This window comes from Mus musculus, chromosome 9, assembly GCF_000001635.26.
Source record: "Mus musculus strain C57BL/6J chromosome 9, GRCm38.p6 C57BL/6J".
NCBI lineage: Eukaryota > Metazoa > Chordata > Mammalia > Rodentia > Muridae > Mus > Mus musculus.
The window spans coordinates 75,888,788-75,901,018 of NC_000075.6; the positions used below are offsets into that span (position 1 = coordinate 75,888,788).

At 40.6% G+C, this 12,231-nt stretch overlaps 1 protein-coding gene across 1 annotated transcript in view; it reads left to right on the top strand.

Annotated features, from left to right (window-relative positions):
• Bmp5 (bone morphogenetic protein 5) overlaps positions 1 to 11,529 on the top strand; it is a 124,952-nt gene extending 113,423 nt beyond the window's left edge. Inside the window, exons 6-7 of the mRNA NM_007555.4 lie at positions 4,907 to 5,017; positions 9,646 to 11,529. Coding sequence (NP_031581.2) covers positions 4,907 to 5,017; positions 9,646 to 9,795 — 261 coding nt within the window. The 3' untranslated portion in view covers positions 9,796 to 11,529. The remainder of the gene's footprint in view (positions 1 to 4,906; positions 5,018 to 9,645) is intronic.
• The last annotated feature ends 702 nt before the right edge of the window (positions 11,530 to 12,231 follow it).

Consider the following 12,231-nt stretch of genomic DNA (forward strand, 5'->3'; position numbering starts at 1 on the left):
CAGTAGCCTATGGGTATAACAAGTCATTAGGAATTGGTTAACAATATGTCCATTTAGCAGCATAATAACAGTAGATTCTCCCCTGGAACCAGGTAACTTTCATCTTGTAGAATGTGACATATCCAAATGGAAAATGGTTGGTTACTCCTATGACATTAGAACCACTATTGCACCAGTGGGCATGTCTTGGCAGGCTAGTCATCATTGTACTTGATATAGTTCACAGTTAGGGAGATTAATTGTGCATCTGGGTACCAGAGGTTTTCCACGGAGATCTCTGGCCAGGCCTGGTGTGAGGATTCCAGCGAAAAGAAGGGAATGCGGGCAGGGAGGGGAAGTTGCTTCCCTGCTGTGCCAGTTGGCTCCACCTCCATCTCTGCCTTGCTGCAATTCTAGGCTGCTCTTCACTGAGTCGGGTCGGGCGGGTCCAAGGAGAAGCCAACTAGCCAGTGAAGAGTGCCTCAGGGCCTCAGGCAGCGGGGGTGGGATGTGGGGTGGGGTGGTGGGGTGGGGGTGGGTGTTTGGGACAGCCAATCTCTCCCCAAGTGTTAGAGCTCTTAGGTCACCTTTATTTCCCGGATCGGACTTATATACAGTTTTGGGGATGATTCAGGGTTTGACAGCAGGTACTGCTCATTGTAGAATCTCACTTTAGAATCTCACTGGTAACAACTCTTAAAGAAGCAACCCATCCCTGGCACTGGTTTTCTTTATTTGTTAGCTTGTCTTGTCTAGTAGGGGCATTGTTTAGAGTAATTCCATTTTAAAACTTTCTCTGTATGTGTAAGTATATATACATATACATAGGGAGATTCTACAGTGATATATTTCTATGTGGAATTTAATAAAAGGTCTTTAATGTTATATACACCACGCTCTACCCTACAATCCCCGCTTCCACTCAGATTTAACCTTTCTTGTTTCATTAGTCCCACTTAACACTTTATATCGATGCATTGCATCTTACTTTTCTTAAATGCTCCTCCCCATATCTCCTTATAATTTCTCGACTTTTACAGATATTTCAAATAAAATACACATATCTGAAGATTCAAAGGTAACATTCATAAAATAGAGAAAAGGTGATATTTGTCTTTCTGGTCTGGGTTACTTCATTCATAATGATTGCTTCCAGACTCATCCGTTTACCTGCTAATTTTATTTGTATTAACAGCAGAATGATATTCAAAAATATAAACATACTACAATTTATTTTCCATTCATCAGTTGATGGGCATCTAGGCTGTGTTGATTTTCTACTTATTATAAATAGCTAATGTGGATGAGTGGGCATTTCTATAGTAGGATATAGAGTTCTTCGGTTTTACGCCCAAGAGTGCCATGTTGGATCATAGGTTAGATCTACTTTAAGCTCTTTGAGGCATCCCAGTGATGAGAGTCATAGTGACTGTACGTTTCTGTCTCACCAGCAGTGAATAAATATTCCTCTTTCTCCATATCAGCACTTGTCATTTATATTTGTTTTTACTTTAGGAATTATGACTAATAGAGAGTGAAATTTCAAAAAGGTTTTTACTTTCTTTTTTCTGGTGGCTTAGAATGTTGAATAATCAAAAAATAGTTTCTTAAATATTTGTATGCCATATTTTGAGAACTAAAGTTCTTTTTGCATTTTTAAAAATTGAGTTGTTTATTTTCTTAATGTTTAATTGTTTTGATTCTTCATACAGCCTAAATATTGACCCTATGTTAGACACACAGTTGACAAAGAATTCTTCCCATTTTGTAGGTTGCCTCCTCAATGGAGTGTCCTCTGCAGCATAAAAAGGGACATTTTACGATTAAAGTTATATTTATATTTGTTTCTCTGGGAATGGGGAGATCATTGGATACTTCTTAACTTCCTAAGATTTTTCATGTGCAGTATTCAGGAATTTGCTCTAATTAGTTTTGTCTAAAAAGACTGTAGATTAATATGAGGATGAAAGGAAAAACAGGGGATAAAACAGAAGGTAAAGCTCCATCAGCTTGCAAGACCCTTACAGTAGGGATGACTTAACAGTAGGGATGATTTAACAGTAGGGATGACTTAACAGTAGGGATGACTTAACAGTAGGGATGACTTAACAGTAGGGATGACTTAACAGTAGGGATGGCTTAGCAGTAGGGATGACTTAACAGTAGGGATGACTTAACAGTAGGGATGACTTAACAGTAGGGATGACTTAACAGTAGGGATGATTTAACAGTAGGGATGACTTAACAGTAGGGATGGCTTAACAGTAGGGATGGCTTAACAGTAGGGATGATTTAACAGTAGGGATGACTTAACAGTAGGGATGACTTAACAGTAGGGATGACTTAACAGTAGGGATGACTTAACAGTAGGGATGACTTAACAGTAGGGATGGCTTAGCAGTAGGGATGACTTAACAGTAGGGATGACTTAACAGTAGGGATGGCTTAACAGTAGGGATGACTTAACAGTAGGGATGATTTAACAGTAGGGATGACTTAACAGTAGGGATGGCTTAACAGTAGGGATGACTTAACAGTAGGGATGACTTAACAGTAGGGATGACTTAACAGTAGGGATGACTTAACAGTAGGGATGACTTAACAGTAGGGATGACTTAACAGTAGGGATGGCTTAGCAGTAGGGATGGCTTAGCAGTAGGGATGGCTTAGCAGTAGGGATGATTTAACAGTAGGGATGGCTTAGCAGTAGGGATGATTTAACAGTAGGGATGACTTAACAGTAGGGATGACTTAACAGTAGGGATGACTTAACAGTAGGAATGACTTGACTTAACAGTAGGAATGACTTAACAGTAGGGATGGCTTAACAGTAGTAATGACTTAGCAGTAGGGATGACTTAACAGTAGGGATGACTTAACAGTAGGGATGACTTAACAGTAGGGATGGCTTAACAGTAGGGATGGCTTAACAGTAGGGATGGCTTAACAGTAGGGATGACTTATGAAGCAGGGGTGAGAATGAGCTCAGCCTGTTCTCCATGGCTTTTCCTGCTGAAGCCTGCATGGCTTTTGGGTTTGACCTGACTAGGGCAACAGGGTAATGAGGAAATGACAGATGTGCTTAAAAAAAAAGCTGGGATCAGGTGAACTGCATGCTCTGATGGAGACGCACCAGCAGCAGCCCAGAAACTCAGCACATTTATTATATGAAACATGAATGAAGAAGGGCAGGGCTGGCCTCTCTCTCTCTCTCTCTCTCCCTCTCTCTCTCTCTCTCTCTCTCTGGCTTCTGTAGGTGAGCTGAGTCCAGCTGCAGTTATCCTTGAGGAGGAAGCTGCAGCTGATGACTTCTGCATATACTGCTAACATCTGTACTTAACCAATGGAAGAAGGCCTTGCCATTCCCTTGAGTTTGAGGTCTTGGAGTCTTTGACAAGGCCATGTTCATGATAGCAATATACATTCCCTCTGGACTTCATTTGCCCCTCATGTCTGCCCATTTTTATTACTTAGATGTTTAGGGAGTCTTTACTTTTAGTCCCATTGCGTTTTGTTGCAATGCTCAATACCAGACTGTAAGGATGGCAGAAAGGAAGAACAGACAGCCACTTTTCTCAACAAGGATAGTTCTTGTAATATTAGCAGTGGGGACAATTTGCCCCTAAGGCCTTCTGAATTTCTAGGGTGTGTCAATGTAATTGGGTCATATCTGCAGTATTGATATTGTGTGTTCAAACACTCTGCAAGTGGGTTTTAATTAATTACCGATTATATTTGCTTTCATTATAAGAGTTGCTGTCATACATATGTGTGGGAATCTGTGTGACATATCAAATCTTGTCTGATCTCAGGGCTGCAACCCTCCTTTATCCACACGGAGTGCACTGAGATCAGCAATTGACTGGTAATATTAAAAATCTTGGTGACAGCTGCCAATTTCCATAGTTTCATAAAGATCCTTTGTCTAGCTGGAGATTGGGCGAATGCCAACATAATGTACAGTTCCTCCAAACCCACCTTAGAGCACAAACTATCTGCAGATTCTCCTCATCCCACGGCTCACACCCAACTTACAGAGATACTTACTTTATGCCCTTGCCCTTGCCTCTGTAGTTTTCCCTGGCCTGACCAATGTGTGTTCTCTGCAGTCAAGGACCCACACTGGATACCACTTGCCTTGGCCTGCAGAGCTTTGGAATGAAGAAGTGACAGATTATAAACAGAAAAGCTGGGATTGGGTGGGTCATGTGTTTTGATGGAGACATACCAGCAGCAGCCGGGAAACTCAGAACTTATTATATCCAGGCGAACAAGATGGAGGTGTGCTAAGTAATCCTGATAGGGGGTCTCTGGAGGGAGCAGTCTCAGCCTGTATTCATCCTGGAGGAGGAAGCTGCGGTTGATACTTTCTGCACATGTTGTCAACATTCATACTTCAACTTGGGGAGGACTTACCATTCCTCTAAGCTTGACCCAGGGACCATCTTGCCATTCCTCTAGCCTAATCGAGGGGAGTCCTTGCTATTCCCATGAATCACTGCGATCCTTGACATGGCTGGGCTCGTGTCAATAACACAGATTCCCTCAAGACTTCATCCTCTCCCCACATTTTCTGGGTCACTTGAATGCCCCAGAGTTAATCATTCCCAGTTTAAACAATATTTAGAATGTTATTTTGTGATCATAGTTTTATTCTCAAATGCTGAATGATTAATGTATGCTAAATTTTATATAGTAACCTCTTGGGAGAAATTAGAAAGGACATTTTTTGTGTGAAAATATTTATACTTCAGTTGAAAATCTCAACTAAAAATGAAAAGATATAGGAGAAGCGGAACTTTTAGAATAATTGTTGGACTAAGAAAGGAAACTTTTTTAGGTTGAGTATCTTTGATTACTGCTTAAGAATTATCTGTCTTTACTGTCGTTTGGATGATATTATTTTTCTTGCTTTTGTATATTTCAGGACTGGATCATAGCACCAGAAGGGTATGCTGCATTTTATTGTGACGGGGAATGTTCTTTTCCACTTAATGCCCATATGAATGCCACCAACCATGCCATAGTCCAGACCCTGGTATGTTCTATGCTTATGGGATGAAGGATGGTTTATAAGACAAACACAGTATAGAGTTGCTTTAGAGAAAATTTAATTATCAACCTCAAGTTCTTAAATTCCTTTGTAACTTGTAGCTGGAGCAACAATTATGGGTATAGTAAGAAATTAAGATTGGCTTAAATCAATAATCCTGCTCTCGGAATTGGTACAAATTCAACTGGGAAAACTCAAGTAATTAAATAATGTTGCTGCCCTGCATAGATTTTCTTACTACACGATGATTAGCCAGATGAGTTTTTAAACTAGAAATTCACTAGTACTCTTTACTGAAACATTGAATAACAGCTGCGTGATCTTCATCTGAGAGCTTTTGATATGATTATTTTAGGCAAGTTCTTGATATACTTTTGTATTACAGTCACTGAAAATAGTATATACGTAATAGAATAATTTCTATGGATTTTTCCCTATCCTCCCTTCCTCTTTTTCCTGTTATTTTTCCCAAAGGAAAATTACCTCCCTGTTTTCTTCTTCCATCCTTTCAGATATTTAGAAAGGATTGAATTTCTAGTATCCTCAGCATATTCTTGTGCATGAGATAGGAACACATTGACTCAGTGACCTGTGATTATCCTACACCTATTGAACATACACAGCCTCTCTAAGCATCCTGATGTGTCCTCGGGATGGTCTCTGGAAATCAGCAGCCTCTTATGAGGTGCGCTAGATTATGTTATAGAATCGCTACTTAGTGTCTGGGTTAATATGAGAACTGTGATTATGTATCTGGGAGAAGAAGAAGAAGAAGAAGAAGAAGGAGGAGGAGGAGGAGGAGGAGGAGGAGGAGGAGGAGGAGGAGGAGGAGGAGGAGGAGGAGGAGGAGGAGAACATGGTTTTAGAATCAGGAAGCCATGATGGAAGTAGAGTTGTTTTGCTGATGGCAGAATGATGCTATTGTTCGAGGGAGGCTTATTTAGGAAGTTTTGCTCCAAATTCTTAGACTTTGCACTTGACCTTGAAATTTTACCTTTCCCCTTCATCCATCTAAACTCAAAAGCTGATGGACAGAGTAGCTAGTTTCTAAATAAGGAATCATATAAATATAATATGATGTGATATGATATGATATGATAATATTTAAACATACATATCAAGTAGTAAAATACTTAATGCTTACCTGGGATTGCTTTCCTTTTGAAGGTTCATTTTCACTCAGGGAAGACTCTGCACTACCCCTAGAGCTGGCCTTACAGGTGGTTGTGAGCCTCCCATCATGGTTCTGGGAACCGAACCCCTGCAAGAGGAGTGAGCACTCTTAACCGCTGAGCCACCACTCCAGTCCCATGTCCAGTTTGCTTACTTGTTTCTTTTGAGCGCCGGGGGATAAAACTCAGGTCTCCATGCTTTCAGAGCAAGCACTTTGCCAAACGGAGGCATCTTCCCGCCCCCTCTCACACTCGTTTGCCTGGCCAGTTCTCTCTTTCAGACTTAGTCCTCCTTTGCTTGACCCTTCCATTGGACTGAGCCTCCCTCTCTGCCTTCCCAGGATCCCAGCACATTCACTAGTCTGTGAGCTCATCACCGCACACTCATCTCTGCAGCTGGTGTGGCTGGCCCTCCGAGTGTGCATTCACAGCTCCTTGATTTGTCACCTTTCCCCCCTGTCCCTTTACAGTCACAAGTGTTACACACAGGTGGCCCACCATACATGTTAGCTGATCTCAGGGGAGCCAATGGTATATTTCTCTGGGAAATCCTTTTCATTTCCTGGGATCATTCTTGACTTTATTGTAGACTAGCCTGTCCTGTAGTGCTCGTCAATAGTGGGTAAGCATGGATTTGATTAAAATTTTTAGAAATAAAACCAGGGAGAGGAAAAGAAAGAAATCAAATAAGTGTTTCAATAGCCACATATAAAACACTCTTTTCATGAGATAGGCTACTTTAATGATTGTGTGTGAGGTATAAAGCAAATCCCCCGGGGAGAATTCAAGTCAGATGTGCCTTCTCCTCATAAATACTCCTTAGTATGGGTTAGCATCCTTGAGCAATGGGGAGCAGGTTGGCTCTGTGAAGATACTGTACTTAGATTTCTCCTGGTCGATTGTATGAGGCATGGTGCTGATCCATCGTTTGAAGGGACAGTATGGCCACTATGTGTGTAGTGACAGAGAGGAACAGCTGCTTTTAGTTTGTGCACTGAACAGTTTTATGTAACCTTGACACAAGCTAGAATTGTGTCAGATTGCCTTGTGGTGAAGCCCGGGTGCATTTTCTTGATTGATGATTGATATGGGAGGGTTCAGCTCAGTGTGTGTGTGTGTGTGTGTGTGTGTGTGTGTGTGTGTGTGTGTTGGGGGGCACCTCTGGGCTGATGGTATGGGGTGCTAAGAGATAGCAGGCTGAGTAAGCATGATGGATAAGCCAGAAGGCAGCATTTCTCTATGGCCTCAGCTCTTGCCTCCAGATTTCTGCCTTGACTTCCTTGGATGATGGACTACAGGTTATAAAATGCAATCATATCTTTTCTCTCCAAGTTGCCTTTGGCCACAATGCACTATTGCAGCAATAGAAACTCTAACAAGACAGCTTATAAAACAATGCTACTTGACTTCTCAAACACTTCTTGATCTGTTTTTGTTTCCATTTGTAAAATAATAATGCCTGAGTAAGAAAACAGAATTCTGCTTCTTTTGACACATATTCAATATATCAAGGTTCCCTCAGGCTAAGCATGGATACTAATAAAAAAATCTTTCATCAAGTTATCTGCTTTCCTTAGTTACTTTATTTTTTCTTATAAATATATAAATAAGTCTTTTCTTTTTATGGCTATAGTCTAGAAGTGATGTTAAAGGAAAAACAAAAGAAATCTTGATGTGAAATTGGAAGACTTGCTTATTGCCCTGTTATATTAGACACATCATTACAAAACTCAAGTTCCCGTTCGAGTTTGACTTTAGTGTTTCTGGTATTGTGAATGTTTTTACATTTGTTCTGCGAAGCATGTGGAGCAACCAGACAGGCATGCTCTTTGTAAAGGAAGAACACGTTAGTGGCTAATACATTCGAAGAACCATTCAAGAACAAGCCATCTTGTTTGGAGCTGCTGCTCATTGAGGCTGCCAAGGCCAGTGAAGCCTGGGGTTTCTCAGTCATGCCTGGAGGGTTATAGGAGAAGAAGCTGAAGAGGAATATAAGCTGTATCTGAAATCCGGAGACATTCTCCAACTTGTAGTTTTGTGAGGCCTTAGGACATTTTAAGGTCATGTGGGATCACTCATTTGTCCTGTGTTCCTGCTCACACGTAGGCCTCCTAGACCATTTCAGCCAGGGCCCTGTGAAGCCAAAACTTTAAGAGGTTGTGTTTGCTCGTTTGTAGATCCCTTAAGGCTCATCGTGGGGACTTCCCATAAACTCCTTTGGGGAAAGGGCCAGAGTAGGTGGGAGCCGTCTTCTGACTTCTAGCTCAATTATTATAACGTACAGGCAAACTTCCAGTGTGATCAAAACGAGCCCCGAGCCTGTATTTAAGCATTCCACTTTGCCACACGGCTACGTTTTCAATCTCTTAAGGAGAATGGATATTCAATTTGTGAACTATCTGGGTCTCGGGCTTCAGTTTCAGCTTGCATTTTGGCAGTTTTCTGCGCAGTGTGTAGGGAAAGGAAAACAATGTTAAACTCCAGTCTGCTGAAAAGGAGTTGAACTTATTGCTCTAAAACAAGGACTAGATTTCTTAGAAAATTCTTATTCTCTCATAACATTATGAGGCACCACAGTTCCTTTTTCCTTCTCTCCTCAAAGCCCCTCCTCCACCTCCTCTTTCCCAGATCCACTCCTCCTGTTCCCCACTCTCCAACAAAAGAAAGAATGTATGGACAAACAAATGAAAGAGAGAAAGGAAGGAAGGAGGGAAGAAAGAAAGAGGAGAAGAATAGGACCCCCAGGGATATCCAGTGAACATGGCCTAACAAGATATAATAAGACTGGGCACAAACGCTCACATCACAGTTGGCTATGACAACCCAGTAGGAGGAAAAGGGTCCCGAGTTCAGGCAAAACAAATATAGATTTTATTTCATTGTGGTTTTTAGCTTATCTTTCCCGTGGAAAAATAAAAGTTGGCACAACGTCTGTGAGGTATCGTTTAACTATCCTATTACAATATTTTGCAGACTTAGAACTTTCTGAAGTTCAAGTGTGTCTTCACTGACTTGAGCCTACAGCCTCTGTTACTCTAGGAGTGTGTGTAGAAGAGACTGGGTCAATTACAAGCAGGGCAATACAAAATGTTATGCTTTTCTCTAAGAAAAATTCTGAAAAAAAATATACTCCTTCCAGAGCTTGCCTTATTTGATGAACTGTATTACAAGCCCCCACCCCCACACTTACTTAGAACTGTCCACACCCACACTTACTTAGAACTGTTGGGTTTCATTCTTAGTGACTGTTGATCGAGAATGTGCCCTGCCAATCAGCCCCCACCCAGTTATCAACAGGGTATAAAGGAGTCAGGCGACGAGTTCCCTCATCAAAGCGTTGTGATATAAACATCATATTCTTAAAGATGGCAATGAAATAAATGTTCACTGCACTTTGCTAACAGACATATCTCTTTCTTTTCCCCCTTCTTTCTTTGCCAGGTACACCTGATGTTTCCAGACCATGTTCCCAAGCCTTGCTGCGCTCCAACCAAACTAAATGCCATCTCGGTCCTGTATTTTGATGACAGCTCCAATGTCATTTTGAAAAAGTACAGAAATATGGTAGTACGTTCGTGTGGCTGCCACTAGCTGGAAGTGCCTGTGATAATAACAAAACAGATCTGTGCTATGTTTATGACCACAATAAAAAGCAGGGGAATGGGGAATTTCCTAAAATCAACCTGGGTCATTTCATCTCTCTATGTATGATATCATGTATATACACTTCTTATTTATTTAAAATTATGTATTCTCTTTTGGATACCTTACCAGTAAAACCTGTTAAAGATCCCCCTATTATATAATAGATTCCTATTCTAACTTTTGTTGGGGTGTGGTGGGTCCAGTTTAACACTATGCTAACATTTTTCCCAAGGCTAATATAAATAACTTTCTGATATTAAGTAGAATTCCTTTGACAGCTTAATGTTGGAGGGAAATGAATATATCTGACATATTGCACTAACTAAAACTAAGATAGGATATCTAGAAATAAAGTAACTAACAACCAAAATTTTAAAAACCACATTGTTTACCATTTGTGCTTCTTTGGCTAAAGTAAAATGTGGAACTGGATTTGAGTTAGTGATCAGTAGGCAAGACACAGAAGCTGGAAGACTTTGTAATTCTTTTAACTGTTCCCTTTAATGGAATTGGTGGACCTCTAGAAACATGCTGCCTCTTGCTTCTGACCGGCAGATTTTTTCTCTTTTGTTTTGTTTTGTTTGTTTTTCTTTTGTTCTGTTTTTGCAAGAAGATGAAAGCTTCAGGCTTGAGTCTACTTCCACCTGTTTCCAAACTGACACAAAAAAGTACCTCAAATAAATCAGCCCAGCCATTATCTAGAACACTACTGCTACAGTGGGTTTTTTCTTTCTTTCTTGTTTAAAACTTAACCCAAAGTAAGGAAATAATCACATGTACTCCATTCCATTCCCTACAGACAAGAGTCATTTCATGCATAAAATGTGCTGGAACCCATCACGTCGACACAGTGTCTTGCTGTCACTTGCCTTTATAATAGACATTTCCAGCTGATGTGATATAAGGGATTTTATTCAGTGTGAGAATATTGTCATTAAACTGAAAAAAAAAATTCCCAGAGTTGCTTTGACAGAACCACCATTTTAAAACAGCTAAATCCTGTTTTTCACATTTTTTGGGAAAAAACTCAGTGAAAACCCCCAATTTTACAAAGGGATTTTGGAAAACTTCCTCTGAGCATGAGTAAGTAGGGTAGGGAAGGTTCTGGGGTGGTGTGAAGTGTGGTGCGTGCGTGCGTGCGTGCGTGCGTGCGTGCGTGCGTGTGTGTGTGTGTGTGTGTGTGTGTGTGTGTGCGCGCATGCTTTTCTCTCTGATGTTTATTTATTTCATCTCTGTTGGAAGGGTGACTGGTTACTAAGGTCTTTCTCCAGCCCACGCTGACTTTCTGAGGAGTGGGGCTCTAGTCTTCCAACTTTTTGTGAGCTCCGTGGTGAGGCTTGTAGCAATCAACTGAAAATATTCATGGAGCGCCATTCCCAACTCCCCGCTTGTAGCTTTCAAGCAAGAATCCATCCTTACTAACTTTCAGACATTGTGGCTTGTTTGTAATTCAGATATTTTACAATGTTGTTTTAAAACACAGTTTACAATATAGAAACTATGATATTGATGATATTGGGGGATGCACTAAGTAATATATTTTTAGTTAATAACTTAATAGTGTATCAATGAGGATAAGGCTAGAGATTAAGAAATAGAATTCTATTATATTATTCTTAAAATGTACTACTTGGATGTATGTTTACATTTAAAATTTATTAAACTCATAATGTCAATCTCTGTTGTGATTTGTGTGTGTATGTGTGTGGCATAGTTCTTTACTAAAAAAAAATAAAATAAAATGGGAATGCATCCTGAACTAAAATATTTATCAGATGTAAAATGTTTCTTAATTATAATAGGTCATGAATTGCTTTCAGTTGATGACGATCCTTGTACTTCTCATAGTTCACTCAACTAATAAGTGGACAAAACACCAGTCTCTGATTTATAGCTTTAAAAAAAAAATCTGTCCAAACGTTAAAGACATATTTAAAATAGTAAGTATAATTAAGAGTGGGAAAACAGTTAATTTTTTTTCTTGTTCGTGTAGAACAAGAAATAAGGAGGGTGAGAATAGGGACTGTGGAGGTGGCTCAGTGAAGTGCTGCATAGAAACATGAGGAGCTGCAGTCAATCCCCAGAGCCAGCAGGATGCTGAGGTGTGCACACGCAGTCTCAGTGCTGACGAAAGGGAGAATCACCAGGCGTTTCCAGCCTGCCCAGGTGGCGAGAATCAGATCCCAGTGAAAGATCCAGTCTCAAAAACCAGTGTGGGTGTCTCCTCAGCAGGGATGCCCGAGGTGGCCCTTGAGCCTCCACTTGTATGTGTGCTCATACATACCTGAAAACACAGGGGCACACACGTGTGTACATACAAAGAAACACTCTAAGTGACACTGATTTCGCATCTTCCAAAAATTATATGTGTGTGTACTCAGG